General features: G+C 46.9%; 1 protein-coding gene across 1 annotated transcript in view; it reads left to right on the top strand.

Moving 5' to 3' along the window:
• The window catches only part of LOC138450338 (interferon-induced transmembrane protein 3-like), a 107,427-nt gene extending 92,352 nt beyond the window's left edge, over positions 1-15,075 (top strand). The window contains exon 2 of the mRNA XM_069604832.1: positions 11,002-15,075. Within this exon, the coding sequence (XP_069460933.1) occupies positions 11,002-11,196 (195 nt within the window). The 3' untranslated portion in view covers positions 11,197-15,075. The remainder of the gene's footprint in view (positions 1-11,001) is intronic.
• Positions 15,076-17,823: the final 2,748 nt, after the last annotated feature.

Raw genomic sequence — 17,823 nt, 5'->3', positions numbered from 1 at the left:
TCTTCCTTACAAATCCAGCCAACATTCATGAACCCACTCATTTATTCTGTGACCCATCAATCCATGAATTCAACATGCATTCAACACAACCTTTAACCCTCTAATTAAACCATGCCGCCCAGACCCTGCCCTGCACTCCCCCACACCTCTTCCCGCAGGGCTGGAATGGGGGCTGATGGTCCGGCAGCCCAATTTAATGGCCTGAACGAAGCAAGGGTTGTTAGCAAGGGCTCCAGGCCATTACCCCTCCCCATTCCAGCCCTTGGAACTGGTTGTTAATGCCATTAGCACCCCGGGCTACCACTTTGGTAATCAGGGGTGCTAAAAAAAGTAGTTTCATTAATTGAACGGTACTCTGCGCGTGTGCTGTTCAATGAATGAAACTATTTATCTAAAATGGCCACCATGGTTGTAGAAGGTGGGCTACATACAGAGCCCCTCTTCTATTACCATGGCAGCCGTAAAAGGGAGGAGGGAAGCTGATGCGTCGGCGGCTGGTGCCACTGTTGCCACAATAAGCTAAGTGGGGCAGGGGAACTGAGGTTGGGAAATGAAAAGAAAATGGGAGGTTGGGCAGAAAATGGCAGCCCACAGTGGGGGCGGAAGCCTACTGATTGTGTGGTATGCGGGCTGAGATCAGAGATTTCAGCCCACGATCTGCGGAACCTGATTGGCTGCACTCTATGCTTGGTGTGCTAATATGAATGTTGGCAGAGAAACAGCATTCCCAGTAACTGTGTCTATGGCCCTATGCTGCCACATTGTTTTCAATAGATCACCAACATTCACATATTTGAATTAAGCAGAATAGATGGAAGCAGGGGTCATGATTGTGGAATAACCACCCACGGGCACGTCATTGTCTGAGGTGAATCTGAGGTCGTTATCCCTCTATCATGAATGATTCCTTCCGAGTTCTATAAGTCTATTACCACACAGAGCTGTGCAACCAAAAAGGAAAGTGAATGCTTATAGTTTGCTGGTCATATCACAGTGTTTCGAATAAGGTCTATAGCAGAGACTACAGACTGCTTTCTGATCATTCTGATTGGCTGAGAGCATGTCTTTATTGTAATTCCATGTATAAAGTCAGTTTTGTAGACTTGATCCGAGGCTGTGCCAGAAGTTATGGTCCCTGAAGACCAAGTTAAAGCTTGATGACAGCAAGACTTATTAACCAGGTATAACGACCCATAATTCATAGCACGGCCTGAGGTCTGGATCTGTAAAGCTGTTAGTACCAGTTGCACAAAATTAGTCCTGGCACTCTGGAAGCAGGTTTGGTATCATCAAATTGTGCAGTAATAATGTGTTTTGGGTTTTTATCTACGTTTCTGTCCGTAGTGGAGGTTCGAGAATGTGTAAGACACACACATCTTAAGGCTGTTATCCCTGAACAGGGGAAAATGACACACTAACAGTATGTTTTCTATTCTGGTTTGTTAGCTCACAAATTGTCCAATGAGAGTGCACAATGACCTTCAAAGGGTGTAATACTCTTTACAGCACTCGTTTTTACAGAGGCATTAGCAGTAATTGCACCATTACGACGAGTACAGTAAGTATTAGGAACAGGGGTGTTGCTAGGTGTGGAAAAGACCCGTGGCTACGCTAATGTCGGGACTGTCGGGACTCGGGGCTAACTAGCCGTTTGGTTGTAGCTCCTGAGATTCTTTTTGGCTTACTGCACAAAAACCCAGACTCATTTAAAAGTGGAAAAGGTCGCTTTAATGTGACAGGCCAAAGCTTACAATTAAACACTTACCTGGCTCCATGGCCTTACAAACTAAAGAAATATTTAAACAACTAATTAACTAATTACACATTTTCATTTCCCCCAACAATTAAATAATTAAATAAAGCCATTTCCTCCCTAACTGTCCCTTGGACCCTACCGTCTCCTTACCCCTTTTCCAGGCATCCCGCTTTCTCCCCGGGGCCATGCCCCTCCAGGCTCAATACCTGTGCCCCCGGGGTGGCCCGCTTGTTCAAACAGCACCACCCCATCCTTTCTCGTGTCATTCCCCCATTGTGCTTCCCTCCCCCCACATCAAAAGGGGCCATGCCCTCGGAGCCCAGAACCTCTTCAATACCCCTCAGACTCCCCTCTACACAAATCTCCCCCTTCCTATGACCTGCAGCCAGTCTGACCTGCCACATCAGCAACAGAAAATTTTACATCACAACTTCACTAATGCCCCAACCTGTCACACAAAACTACCAGCCAATCGCTCCTTAACAGACACAAAACAAAAACCTAAAAAACTTGACATGGGACGTAAAAAAAACCCAGCATAACCAAAATACAATGCCCCCCCCCCTTTAATAATCCAGATCTAAACCAAAATGAAGGCGTGGGAGGGCGGTACAATCGCCAAGTCCAACCGTCACCTGCCTCCCAAACCTTCCCTGGACCCTTAAATACCCCGGGGAGGCACTCTGCCCCCCACGGACACTCGCTGGCCGTGTGCAGTGCCAAAAACCTCCCGGGGGGGAAAAGCTTTGCGTTCCCCCCCGGGGCCCTCCTTTTGGCTTACTGCACAAAAACCCAAACTCATTTAAAAGTGGAAAAGGTCGCTTTAATGTGACAGGCCAAATCTTACAATTAAACGCTTACCTGACTCCATGGCCTTACAAACTAAAGAAATATTTAAACAACCAATTAACTAATTACACATTTTCATTTTCCCCCAACAATTAAATAATTAAATAAAGCCATTTCCTCCCTAACTGTCCCTTGGACCCTACCGTCTCCTTACCCCTTTTCCAGGCGTCCCGCTTTCTCCCCGGGGCCATGCCCCTCCAGGCTCAATACCTGTTCCCCGGGGTGGCCCGCTTGTGCAAACAGCACCACCCCATCCTTTCTCGTGTCATTCCCCCATTGTGCTTCTCCCCCCCACATCAAAAGGGGCCATGTCCCCAGCACCAGAAAAACCCTCCCCCGAGGTGTTCTTTCTGCCCCACCCCCACCACTTTACTTTACCTCCAACTCTTTAACCAATCTCCCAGCCAAGAGCCCAGGTCCGCCAGATAATGATTATTCCTATAAATCGACAAGTGTACACCATCCTCTCTAAAGATCATGATACCTTCATACACTATTTCCTTATGTTCCAAAACCTGTACCACCACAGAGGCACAAAACTTAACCATCTCTCTGTTGATCCCTTTCCTAGCCCGCTCTATCGCTTCCTCACTTCTCGCTCCCCTCCACACTCTCCGCGGCAACAACTTAGTCCACACTACCGCTGCTTGAGGCCACATTTCACGCACCCAGACTAAATCCCTTTTCATTTTCCTTAGCAGAGCCACCCCCGTATCCCTTACCAGGTCATTCTCTCCAGCATGAATAATCAACACCTCTGGAGCCCCATAGCGTTCCCGCAACCCAGCCAACATAGGAAGCAACTGGTCCCAGCGCAGACCCCCTAACCCGTGCCATCTTACCACCACATCCTTATAGCTACACCCCAGTTGCCTACCCAGAACCCTTTTCTCCGCTTCTTTCCCAGCCCATTTAACAATTGAATGGCCGACAATCCACACGTGCGCCAACTCCCCCTCCTTTCGCACAGCATCTGAAAAAGAAATTACAAAAATTACAATAATACATTCTACAAAACGCTGTTGTCAACCAAGTCCTCTGCCACCTTCCTTCAAAATTCCCCTTTATCAAACTCCCTGACATACCCCTTGTATCTCCCGGACCTCCAACGCCCCAAACTTTTCACCTTATCCTCCGAAAAACCCAGCCTATTACCCTCAGATGCTGCGCCCATCCTGGATGAATGTGTACCAAAATCCCCTGCCTTTTCTCCTACCACTACCAGAGCCTTACGCAATACCCCCAGGACTTGTGCCGCTGAAACCGGCGTCCCATCCTCATGCTTAAACACCAAGCCTGTCTTACCCCCACAACGCTCCTTCCACAACCTGCCTGTCTGCACTGGGCATAAGTCCTTGCTCCCCTGACCCAACAAAACCCAAGAACCCTTTCCCTTTTGGTCCGTTTTAGACCTATTAATCTTGATGTCCAAACCCAATTCTGTAATTTGCACATCCTCCCACTGCAATCCCCCAAACCCCCCTTTTCCCCCCACCAACTCCGAAACCCGAAAAGCCCCGAAGAATAACCAAGTAAAAAAGTCGCAAACAGCTCCCCCTCCCATACCGACCAGCAAACTCCCCCCACTGCCTTAATCAACCTCTGCAGCAATTTCGCCGATATCAGCCTCCTCTTATCCTTGTCCCTCCTACTCTCCCTTGCCCATCCTTCCAACATCCTACTCGCCATTTCCCCCCACTCGGCTGAAAACCCCAGAACCATTTCCCGTAGAAAGCAATCCCAGCTAACTTCCCTGCTATAGTTGCTCTTGACCAGCCCCTGTCCATGCACCTCAGGAGGAAGTTCATGACATCGTCCCTCCTCCGCTTTTCCGCATCCCATCTACCCTTCCAACTACAAGCTCCCCCTCCAATAAAATCCTCCCAGGCCCTCCTGTATGACTCCTTAGATGCCCCGGCAAATGAACCCTCCACCAAAGCAAGCGCTCTCAGCTTCCTATCTTCCACAGCTCCTCCGGAATCTGCTGCCCCTCCTGATCCGCATCTGGAGCCAATCCACGGAATCTCTGCCATTGAAAACGAGATTATGCATCAGCGATGCCATTATCCTTCCCTGGCACATGTGTTGCCTTAAACACCACATTCCATTCCATGCAGCGCAGAACAAACTCATAAGTCTTGCCACCCTCTGATCCCATGCTGACTGCCTGTTCACCACATGGACCACGCATTCATTGTCAACATTGAAATTCACTTTCCTATTCTGCAAATCCTTCCCCCACAACTCCAATGCCACCAGCAAGGGGAAAAATTCAAGGAATGCTATACTCCTTCCCTCTTTCAACCACAGAGCTGGCCACTTCTCCGCACCCCATTTTCCCCCCCAAAATACTCCGAAACCTCCTGCTCCTGCTGCATCAGAAAATATCTGTTCTTCCCATGTCACCGGGTCTCCCTGCAACCACATTGACACCCCGTTAAAACTCTCCAAAAACCGCAGCCAAATTCTGCAATCCTCTCTCACTGCCCCCGATACTCTTATCCGATGATGTGGGCACTTTGCTCCCGCCATAGCCCTCCCCATGTTCCTACAAAACGTCCGCCCTGGGGCCACCACCCTGCATGCAAAATTCAAATGCCCTACCAATATCTGCATTTCAACCAGCATCATTTTCTTGGCCCCTACCGCTCTCTCCAGCAGTACCACCAGTTTGCTCACCTTGTCGTGTGGCAAGCGTGAGGGTCATGGCCACTGAATCCAGTTCAATTCCTAGAAATGTCAACACCACTGCCGGCCCTTCTGTTTTGTCTTCGGCTAACGGCACACCCAACTCCTCCATTAGCTCCTGAAACAACTTTAGCATTTCCTTGCACTCCCCCTCTCTTTCTGCCCCGCTAATGAACAGAAAATCATCCAGATAGTGCAGCACACTCTCTCAACCCGAGTTAAATGAAAAAAAACCACTGTAAGAAGGAGCTGAACCGTTCAAACAACGCACAGGAAATTGCACACCCCATTGGCAAGGCTTTGTCTATGTATATGCGGTCCTCGAACTGCAAACCTAACAACCAAAAATCCTCCGAGTGCACCGGCAATAACCTGAAAGCCGCCTTGATGTCACACTTGGCCATGAAGGCCCCTCGCCCTTCTTTCCTTACCAGCTCCACTGCCTGGTCCACACTTGCATATACAACCCCACATTCTTCCGGGGCAATGAAATCATTGACTGACATGCCCTCCGGCCATGACAAATGGTGTATTAATCTGAACTCCCCCGTAGCTTTCTTGGGCACCACCCCCAGTGGGGATATAACTAAGTCACCCGGCAGGTCATCAAATGGCCCTACAATCCTTCCCGCCGTTATTTCTTTGTTCAATTTTTGTCTTACCACCTCAACATTTTCTTTGGCTGACTTCAGATTTTCAGCCCACCGGCGCACCCTTGGGCCCTGGTACCCCAATCTGAAACCTTGACAAAACCCCTCACTCAAAATCTTAGCCCCTTCCCTGTCCGGATAAAATTGCAACCATTTTTGCAGCACCCCCACTTTAATTGGAGTAAAAGCTTTTCCCCACAACCCCTCTACCTGAACCTCTCCCCCTCCCCCCAGGGTCCTTGTGCAGCCGTCCTTATTAAATGCCCAACATGCTGCTGAGGACTGCCCTCTGCCTCCTCCCCCTGCCCCTTCATGGGCGGGGCGACCAAGAAAGGGCCGGAAAGGCACCGGCAGCCCACTTGCTGTGTGCAATGTCGGGGCAGGCCTCGTTGGAGCCATCCATTGCAGCCAAAGATCCATGTCTATCTCCCCCCAGACCGCCTGACTGTCCTCCGCCATTCTCGCTCTGAATTCCTCATCATACCTTACCCAGGCAAAGCCCCCAAAACTCGTGAAAGCCCTCCTAATTACGTCCATATATTTAAGCAGGGCCACACAACGCTCCGGGAATTTTTCACAATAAACACTGGCATAAATGATAAATGCCAACGTCCAATTCTCAATAGTCACCGGGACCCTTGGGCGCGAAGCCAGTTCCCTCTCTTCTTCTGTAGACCCCTCCTTAGCTCTCACTTTCCTATGGAGCAATTTAAAAACATCTACAAATTCCCCCGCCTGAATCTTTTCCCTGGTTGCTGCCATCAAGTGCGCCCCCAACGGTTTTGTTATCCCCATGTATGGCAGTTTTTTCTCTTTGCCTTTCACTTCCAACTCCTTTTCTTTCCCAGCTTGCCCCTCAAGCACCAATGGCTCCACCACCTTGTCTGTTTGGACCTCCACTGAGCAAATGCCCTTCTTAACCCCCAAGGCTCCAATGGCCTGTACACCAATGTCTTTCCTTATCCCTTGCAATCCAGACCCTTCGTTTCCCTTCCCCCCTCTTGTGACCCCTCTCTGCCATGCAGATGACCATTCCCTTTCCCGCTCACCTCTTTCCAAGCCGGCCGTCTGCTGTCTGGCGTCCACACCGATGCTCCTCATCTCTTTCTTAGGGGGCTCCTACTGCGGGGACAAAACATGTCAGCAGACTTACCCAGCCAACAGTTCCCCCGACCTCTTGCCCCCGACCACCCTGCACCTGCCTTTCCAGATCCCACCACCAACTTCTTCTCTCCTCCCCCCTTTCCCCTACCGCCCTATAACCTTCCACCTCCCATTGCCCCACATAATCCTCCAATCCAACTTCATCACCCCTCAAATACCATTGTGGATGCGAGCTCATACCCCAGTCAAGTTGATCTTCCTCTTGCGAGCCCGGGGCGTCCGCCCCGCCACTCCTTTGACGTCTTCTCGGCGGGGCGGCGGAATACCCTGCCTGGTCCTCTTCTCTCGGGCGAGGCGTTCCGTCCTCCACCCTGGAATCCTCATTGCTAGGGGCCGTGCTGCACCCTCTAGGCTCTCCATGCGCTGACCGAGGAGGGGCCGTTCTAAAACCGTCTACCTCCACCTGACCCTTGGGGGCTGCGCAGCGCCTTCCGCCCTCACTCCTCCTACCCGGGGGGGGGCGTTCCGCGCCCCACTCTAACCTCAATTGATGGGGACCTCTCCCTCCTTCTCCCACCTGCACTCTTCTGCAGGTATTTACCCCCCCTTCCCCTCTGCCCTGTCACACCCTTTCGCACCCCCTCACTGGCTCCACTGTGGTTCCCTTGAGCCACCTCCTTTTGAGCACTCCCAGCTTCCCTAGGGCTATCATTAACGCCCTCCCTCACTGGCTGCCCACCCGAAATCATTTCTCCCCCGGATGCCCTCCTGTCTATCTCCCTCCTCATCTTCCTGCCCCTGGATTCCCAAACCTCCCCTCTCCCCGCCGCGGGGGTGCAAGCCACCACTTCCGCGAGAGCCCCATCTGCCGCTGCTCTATGCTGCGACCTACCACCACTTATCTCCCCTTCCCCCCTGACCTCTCCACCAGTGACCTCCCCCACTGCACCTTCCAGCTGGCCCCTAGATGCCCTACTAATTATTTCCAAGCCCTCCCTCAGAGCCTTAGCATCAACCAGACCCATCTTGCTGGCTCCCTGGCCCACCATCGTGCACTCCTAACCTGGTTGTGCACTAAAATATATATACCCCTTGAAAATTAACCTAGCAAACCTAAACCCCTGAGCCAAAACTACCCGTGGACCTGTACCCCAAATTGACCAACTACCAACTTCGAACGAGTTAAATGAGCACTTGCCAACACCCACCCGCTAATATAAAATACCCCCTGCTGTTCCAAAAATTATTATTAAAATGTTTTTTTTTTTTTAATACCTCTATTACCCCCTAAAATACTGCCCTCGACCCTGCAACCCTCTGCCCAGGCAATACAGTGCCACAAGCAAAAGAAAGCCCCAACAAACACATGTCCCACTAGCACAGGGGCCGAGATGCGTCCGTGTCACACTGCCCCCTGGCGGGGTGTAAGCAGCACCGCACCTAAAGAAACTAAATAAATGCGGCCCCTTTAAATGGGCGCACACCGCCCCCTCTGTCACGTGAAGGCTACCGCGCACAGAATTCCCCTCTCCCAGCCGAACAACAGGGACCAGGCGTTCCCCTCCTACTACCCCCCGCAACGATCCATGGACGAGAGGCACAGAACCCAACAGCCGGCTAAACCCGTCCTCCCTCCCTACTGAACCGCATTCCCCTGCCCGTACTTCACCCCCACCCCCTGCAGCACTGGACGGAAAATGCCGTGTCACACTGCCGTAGCTTATAGGAAGAAACCCCTACGCCTGCACACCGACCCACTGGACCCGGAGCCTGCAAGAGGGGGTACCTTATCTACGGTACCCCTGGCTACAGAAACAAAATTATGCGATCAAAGAGATTACTAACTAAAACTAACCTCCCCCACTGCTAAACACTATCCCTCTCACCTACGCTAGCCTGCAGTACCGAAGGCCCAGCATCACAGGGAAGGCTCGGGAGCAGGCGACAGGACTGACCAACAATCGCCAAGTCCAACCGTCACCTGCCTCCCGAACCTTCCCTGGACCCTTAAATTCCCCGGGGAGGCGCTCTGCCCCCCACGGCCACTCGCTGGCCGTGTGCAGCGCCAAAAACATCCCCGGGGGAAACGCTTCGCGTTCCCCCCCGGTGCCCCCTATCTGGGGCTACAACCAAAAGACCAGGGGCTATAGCCCCCTTAGCCCCCCCTAGCAACGCCTCTGATTAGGAATAGCAGTAATGGGTCTATGTTGACAAGCCCACCAGGTATGACGACAGGAGACGACAAGAGACGGGTTCACCAAGTTCAAATCTTTGAAAATGGCATAACAGGCGAACAAGGTAAGTACATAAGTGTGAGAGGGCGTGGTAGAAGGGTCACAGAGTATTTACGTGGACAGTGTGGGGTGGGCCTTGGATTGCCTGGTATGTGTAGTTCTCTGTAATAAGTGTTCTAACTGCACTTCCTCTCCTCCTCGGAGGCTATGTCCGGTTTCGGTGGTTAAGCCAGTGAACAAAATGGAGAACAGTGAAGTAAAACACAGTAACAAAATCTTCATCATAAAACAGAAGCAAAGAGTATTTAGCAGGAAATTCAACATTTTAATTTGTTTTAAAAAATGTTTATTGTTGTCTCTTAAGTATGGTGGATAGTTGGGAAGTGTTCACTGCGCTTTCTTTCTCAATTTTTCCATACTGTACGTAAATCTGTGAAGTGTTAGGTGCCATACATGTGCATGAACTCTTAGCAGAATAAAACTAGTGTCTTGATAGACAAGCAGGTAGTTATCGATACAGAAAAGGGCAGGGATAGAAACAGTTATGGGCAGGAAACTTTTCTAGTATGCCATATACACAGGTGGACACAAGTGTGCAGTGCCCTATTAACACACGTGGACTGGCCAACAAGGAAGTCTAAACATTGTGCCTGTTTGGTGACATTGCTCAGATTTTCTTTTTGTTGCTGCATGCAGATCACACCATTAAGATGCTATGTTCGCTTGCACGGTGTAATATGGGGCCACTTTGAACAAAACTGATCCAGGGCCTCTTTTGGTTCTCTGTCCAACGCTGTTTATAAGTGTACAATTAGACGGGCAGGCTGTCCAACCAGGGGAGAGGCAAAACCCACTCTTGCGCACGTTGTGCAAGTCGTGCAGTAAGCATCCATTTTAAATAATGCGAGAGAGAGAGAGAGAATCTCTCATCTTTGCACAGAGAGAGAGAGGGACAATCTTAGCACAGAGAGAGAGAGAGAGAGAGAGAGAAAGAGAGAGAGAGAGAGAGAGAGAGAATGAATCTTTGCACAAAACCGATTCTGCAACATGTCACTGCAATCTCTTGCCACTAATCTAAGCAAATAATACATCAATGTCTTTTCTGAAGTACTTTTTGTACCTTACTTGACATAATTACAGCAAAGTCCCATCTTTGAAAGCATAAGCAAGAAGATAACCCCCCCCCCCCCACCCCAATGTCTTGAATAGTCAGGCATTGGACTTTCCTCCACCTAGTGGGGATGCCCTGTGGTCACTCGTGACCCCACAGGCACAAAGAAGGGATGAACAGGCAGGCAAAGGAAAGCCGGGAAAGGAGAGTGTGGACAATGAGCCAGGCTTGCGCGGAAGCCAGAGAGAAGGGGGGTGAGGGGGGCGTCGTCAAGGTCTTAATGAAAGAGCACAGGCAATGAGAGAGGGTCCCTCTTTTGCCTGGCATCCTCGATGGTAGGAACTAGTAAATCAATGCTATTATGTGAAGGACTGTTTGTTTTTCTTCTTGACATGTTTGCAACTTAGAAGCCATCTTTGAAAACCTAAGCACCAAGATAAACCATATGATAAGCCTAGATATGTGCCCTCGATTGTACAGGTAACTGCAAGCATGCCAAGCAGAGGTGCATCACAAAGCTCCCCCGCGGAGCGAAGCTCTGGCAGTGCGGCACAGCAAGTAAGCGTATGATGCCCCTGGTCTCATGCTCATGTTCCTCTTGTTTTTCAGACTCAGGACTGCAATGCCCGCGGAGATGTGGTTGGCGCAAGGCATAATTCGCAAACGGCACGCACCTTCAACAGGGTGGCCCTCGCACTGGGAGTTGCTATTTTTGTTATGTGTCTGCTTTGTGTGATATTTCTGGTAATTATTCCTCATAATCAGCACCCCGATCAGCCACCTCCTTTTCATTTCGGGGGCTAGGGTGACTAAATGCAGAGAGGGGGTCATGTTCAGGGATCATTGGGAGGAATATTGTAAGGGGAAGAAGCATGAAGCTCATATTTGTAGTGGGGTCTTTGTCCATGATATATGATCTGGAGAACAACAGTGATAACATTAAGTTCAGTTAAAGAATTGGGAATGTACATTTGGATGGTTGTTGAGTAAGGGGGCAAATAGTCATATTTGGGCAGGAGCAGGGAATAGGGAATGGCCATGATGTCTTCAACATAGCAGCCTCTTCCTATCTAAATGACTACACACTCTCTCTGGAACACAGGCTGTGTACAATTGGAAGAATATGGAAGGGAAAAAATGAATACATTTGCAATACTGGCTTTTAGCCATGCCTAGGATTTTGCGCTAATCACGGAAACCTGCAGTGAGATCCAGGAGACACCAAGCATCACTCAGATGGGATCTGTCAAAGCTCAGCGGTGCATGACAACAAACACCAGAGAGAACTTGGACCACCAATCTTAGCTAATGGAACTGAGCTGAAACACTGACATGTCATATTTAAATAATGTGTATTTGATAAAAGCACATCCTTCAGAGAGGCGCACCCCCAGGGCTCGGCTACTTTCTTAATTAAATATAAACCGAACATACTAGCAGAAATCCTGCTCCAAATGACTATCAAATTGCCTCTTGCATCTCAGGTTTGAGCCCCTGGGCCTTGAAACTATACACTGTGGCCCTGATTCTGGGGTGCCTGCAAAAATAGAAAAGTGTTATTTCACGAAAGAGGAACCCTTTCTTATAAGCATCATGTTCTGTCAAAGTAATAATGTGGCGGCCTGATATCAAAGCCTTGACTGTTCCATGTGCCTGATTTATGGCTTGACAACAACCTTAGCAACCATCAGACATGCAGAACCGGCACTGCAAGGCCTGTCAAAAGTTCTGGTTTTGCATCTGAAAAGAAAGGAGGCAAAATGCAGCACCTCTGAGCGGTTGTTACCATCTACTGCACACTTTTTGCTTTTTTAAACCTGCAGCACCACTTTTCTTATTTATTGAAGAGTCAATAACACTTTCTTAAATAACAAAAGTGGCAGACTTTTTGACATGCTCGCAATGAACTGGTACGCACGCTGGCCCAAAAACAGATGTTTTCAGCTTTTATAATGATGATGTGTTATTTATATAGCGCCTTAATCTTTTACAAAAAAAGCTTTTATAGCTGGAAAGCACGACATCTCCCCTCCAATATTTCCACCCACCTCAGAATGTTGGTGCAGGGAAACTGGAACTCCGAATCTCGCACCTCTACACTAATTGTATCACAAGCACAGAATCACGCCCGAGTACCTTGTAGTTGCCCTAGGAGCAGTGAAGTCGACCCTTCTTACTGTGCAGCTCTGACCCTGTACGTTTTCACCCATCAGCTTTGTAGTGTGCCCTACTGCTTGAAGACATGTTCATATGAGCCTTGGCCTTGCCTCTTGGGCAGCGGATTGTACGTGGCACAAATATGATATTCTGTGAATCAGAACATTGCCTCTGAGCATCCAACTGTCTTCTTGAGCAGGTGACTTGGCTGAGTGAGCTCTACCATTGCAGAAGCAGCTTATATTGCAACATTAATCACCATCCTGAACATGCCTCTGGTAAGGCTTGACTTTACCCCCATTAACATTGATGTTCCCACTATCAGCATCGCATACTAGGCACCCGTTTATTTTTTTGCAACATGCTATTTGGGTTAGAAACATGTGCTATTCGATTGTGCTCGAGCACCCTTCCATTTACATAAGGAATGCCCTCACTCTGAGGAAAGGTGGATTGAATGAAAATATCATAATCATATTCTACACCCTTTTACAGTTTTAATTAAACATTGTTTTTTTGTTTAGAATTAATTTGTTAGACTTCTTTGTGTTAAAAACATTTACGAAAACTAGCACTTGTTACACTAATTTTAATTTGTTTAGTACATCTGTAGACTTGTTTTCTACTAAGAAGTAATCATTATTTAATAATACACTAGGCAGGTTTTGGTGTGCTTTTTGTTTGAACCTCCCTACAGTTAAAACAGTCAACCTTATCACCAATTTATTACGTATTTAACAAACCGATTTACGCCCCGTTGACTCCACCGAAAGTGCTGTGCTGTTGGCTGCTTACTCATTATTCTTTACATATCACTGTAAACACTCCTCATCTTATGGCTGCTTTCGATACTGTTGATCACACTATACTTTCTTCTGCACTCTTCCTTGGGATTCTCTGGTTCTGCTCGTCTCTTTCTGATTGGAGGTACTCTGATTCTTGGTTTGTCCAGCTTTCTCTTGCCTTCCTTTTCCGAAACAGGGTTCCTCAAGGCTCCGTCCTTGGCCCCCTTCTCTCCTCTCTTTCCAATAATCCACTTTCTGCTATTATCTATGTGTTTAATCTTTCCTAGCATTTCAATGCAAATGATTCGCAAATATTTTTCTCTTTTTCTTCCTTTTCTGACTCTCTCGCCTCTACTCCTTGTCCTCATCACCTAGCTTTACAGTATTAGATGACTGTTCATTCGCTTTATTTGAATACTTCTAAAGCAGTGTTTCTTTTTCTTTTTCCTACGGTTTCTATTTCACTTCTTGTTCCGCTTCCTTTCTTCTCAGTCACTCCAACTCAACTTCCTTTTCTGCCTCTGTTTAGAATCTTGGTGTTATTTGTGGCTTTTCCCTTTTTCTTCTCATAGTTGCAACATTGCTAGAGCCTGACCTTTTCGTGTATATAATGTACATAAAGCGAAGAATATTAGATTGTGGGATCGATCTCAAAAGTGTGCTAGTCTCCACTATAAAATTGCACAAGTGATTCCAAAAATATTGGGTAAGTTCCTTGGCAGCGAGAAAACAACCAGCTCCCTCAAGCCTCCCACAAAGCCTGCATAAAGAAATGCTTAAATAAAATGGTTATCTAGTCCACTTATGGCCTGATATAGATTAATGTTCTACATTAACTTTGGATTCACCAATAATAATAAACAGTGACGAATTTCCACTGGAAGATGCCAGTCTATTCTCCTAAACCAGACATAAATTACATGGAATTAATTTAGGCCTTGACAACGACCAGGGGTCGAAACACGTGTCGGCTGTTTTCTTCTATCACGAAAGAATAAACCATAACTCATTACCAAGTTGATTTTTCAAGTTTTCTTGGATCAATTGTATACTAACTAGAGTTGGACTTTGAGCGCGAGGCACTCTCCCGAACCACTTTATTTAAGCAATGTACATAAAGCGTATACATTTTGGTCATTTCATATTCTAAGCTTCTTGTTTCCTCATTGTGTTCTCATTTTGATTACAGCTGTGCACATATAATTGGTCTTCCTGGCTACCAATTAGCTCCTCCATTTATAATTCTGCCATTCGTCTCATTTCCTATCTTCCTCCTAGGGATTCTGTTTCTGCTCCACGTGCTTGCCTTTGTTGGCTTCCCTTTGAAGCTCATTTACGCTCTAATGTTCACGGTATTGTTTTTAAGTGTAATCATGGTCCTCCATATCTTTTCTTCCTGGTCTCGCTCTACAAGCTTGTTGGCCTTCTCTGATCTCAATCACGTTTTCTTCTCACCTTTCCTAAACCTTCCCGCGCTCAGTCTCCCGTGTGTTCTATCTTTTAGCTCTACGTACTTGAACCAATCACCTCTCTCAGTTCAATCTTTCTCCTCCTTTGTTTATTTTGTTCTCGAGTGAAAGAATATTTTCTTTTTCCATCTCATTCATAGTTTTTTATACTAATGAAATTGTCATTTACTGATGTTTGCAGTGGTTTCATTACAAATTGTACTGATTTAATTGTCAAGCGCTATTGACGCCCAATAAAAATACAAATGATATTAAATACAGATTAAACAAAATGTCTGGGCACTATTTTCTATACACAGATGTAACTTATTGTTAATACCATTTCTCAGTGGAAATGGCAGTGAGCCAGTGTCTGTTCTAACAGCTCAATGAATTCTGCCTCTACATGTTTTTCTTCTTTACTGTTGACCTTCGACCTTAAACCTCTGTCTACTCACCTTTGAAACTTCAGCACTTGATCCCATGTGGTGAAATCTGCAATCAGAAAGGGACAACCACCTGGGAATGAAACATGTTAATGAATTTATGTTGTCTAGATTGATGATTGGACAGGGGCCGACCCGGATACTGGCTCTAACTGGTTTCTTGACCAGATAGTGAAAAAGAATACAGGATTTATGATGGCGGACACTGACCAACTTTCACCTTTTCCCTTTTAAGTGACGTCTTATGATATCTGTTTTGATAAGCTCAAGTTTTTTTTTGTTGTTGTTTTTTTTTGTTTGAGGATGTTGATTAAAATGTTCTTTTCCTTCTTTTTTTGATGTGGTATGCTTTTTGTATGAAGTGAAAGGTTTATACCTTTGTCTGAACCAAAACACTTTTTAAAAAAGTGTCCCATGAACTATGAAAAAACCAAAGTCTCTCTCATGATTGCTGTATTTGCCCCAATTTCCTTTGCTATTGCTCCCTTCAAATCTCCACATCATAAAGATTTGCCTCTGCTTTCACCACCTCCATCATCGCTCCACACGAGATGAAGCCTAGTCCCTAACCATTTTAGCTGAAAGTTGAGTGGCTACAACCACTGGATATAATCCAGGTGCCATTCCTTCCAATATATGGCTTATTTCTTCACTAACTGAATTGTGTGTTTGCTCTCCTTCAATTCAGTGTCAATGGTAATGCTAAAACAGTCAGGATTTAAAAAATCGTGCCTGTTTTATCACCACCATATTACAGCTGTGATAGCAAATGGCACTGGCAGCATTTCAAGAGAAAACCACTGGTGGTAAATATAGCTGGAATTGAAGGTGCATAATCCCTTAGAAGATCCCCCATTGTCTAGCTCAACCCTGTCAGTGGTGGTGCAAGTTGTAATGTCCCTGGAGCAGGCTTTCCCAGTACAGAAGGGAAGCACGAGCACTTCTCTTCCATACAGGGAAACAGATTTCCCAGGGAGGAATTGGTAGGCGGTGAATGCCTTAAAGGCTCAGAATCAACCATGCCGTGTCTTCAAAATATGAGATAACCCTGTAACCACTACTGTATGGAATCCATACCCACCCTCATAATGAGAGTGAAAATGCACAGAAAAACAAATTACCAATATTCCAAGGTTTTTTTCTTCTGAAATACCGATTGCGTTATTTCAGAAACTCCACTACTGTTCCCACTGGTACTGTGGTATTCCTGTAACTGGGTGACATTTCAGATTACACCCGGCGGGAACGGTAATTACTGTTGATGGCAATCCACCTCAAATGACCTAGCCAGGGTTGAAGATAAGTATTCCAGAAGAGTGGATGACTCCTTCCTCAACAACCTCTGGTGTCTAAGAGAGGGTTACCTGCCGGTAGAGCAAGGTCCAGTTTGATGATGATAATACTGGTGTCCAGGAAGCTCCCGACTGGTTCTGTGGCAAGCCCCCTTGCAATTAACGTTGGCATACCTCCCTGGTGTGGGGAGAGCATAAAATGGCCCTAAATCTTCAAGGTAACCTGCACTGTTACTCACTGCATTTCCAAATCTAAGGACGCTAGCCCCTGGCAAATGCTTTTGCTCTGCTTAATAACCTTTCTTTTGAATGCAAAGTCGCCTTAAGACCCCTAATTGAACCGCTTGATGCTTCATGCAAATTGGCGCCACCTGTGCCCGAAATGCCTGCCACTGGAGGGAGTCGTCCTCGTCTGCCGCAAGGAAAAGTGCTCATAAGTCTGTATTGCCGTTCATTCTGCTTTTGAGGCCAAGGTAGTGAACCTTTGGGCTAGATTCTGCACTTCCAAATATTGTAGGTAACGTGACTCTCTGACCTTTGCCTTGGGCCTCAGAGACTGGTTGGGACCCCTTTTCCTACCTTACATTTTTAAAAGTCACCAATTTTGTGTGTGTGTTTTCTCTGTTTTATTTATACGTGCCTGCATATGTTATTTTCAGTGCTTTAAGTGGGGTAAGAAATTGAGGGGGGGCCCTCGTTTGGAGGCGTGGCCTCCATTGTGGGCGTGGCCTAAAAGTGCACAAATCATAGTAAGGTGCGCAAACAAATATATAAATGTATTTGAGCATTTATATATTTGTTTGCGTACTACTATGGTTTGTGTATTTTTCAAGCCTTCTTTTATATTCATAGCAATGTTACATATTTCTATGTTTATAAAAGGTGGCTTGAAAGTGCACACACCATAGTAAGTTACGCACACTTGTGTGCTTACCTTACTATGGTTTGTGTACTATTCAAGCTGCCTTTTATAAACATAGACATTTGTAACATATGTCTATGTTTATAAAAGACGTCTTGAAACGTAGGCATCTTTTATAAAGCGTTGAGGACGGACAAAACCCAAGGTGGCTTTGTCCGTCGACAAAGCTTTATAAAAGTTGCTTTGAATTGTGTACGATTCAAGCCATCTGTTATAAACATAGAAATATTTCTACGTGTATAAAAGATGGCTTAAACGTACACAGTTGAAGGCATCTTTTATAAAGCCTTGCCAAAGGAGAAAGGCGCCTCGGGCTCAGTGATCTCTGCTCAGAGCACTGACCCCGAGGCGTCTTTCACTCTCTGCGAACCCGCGGGCTCC

The sequence above is a fragment of the Ambystoma mexicanum genome, chromosome 1p (genome assembly GCF_040938575.1).
Source record: "Ambystoma mexicanum isolate Mex_15411 chromosome 1p, UKY_AmexF1_1, whole genome shotgun sequence".
Taxonomy (NCBI): Eukaryota; Metazoa; Chordata; class Amphibia; order Caudata; family Ambystomatidae; genus Ambystoma; species Ambystoma mexicanum.
The sequence above is the reverse complement of the archived record's forward strand: the minus strand, read 5'-3'. Positions and strand labels throughout refer to the sequence as shown.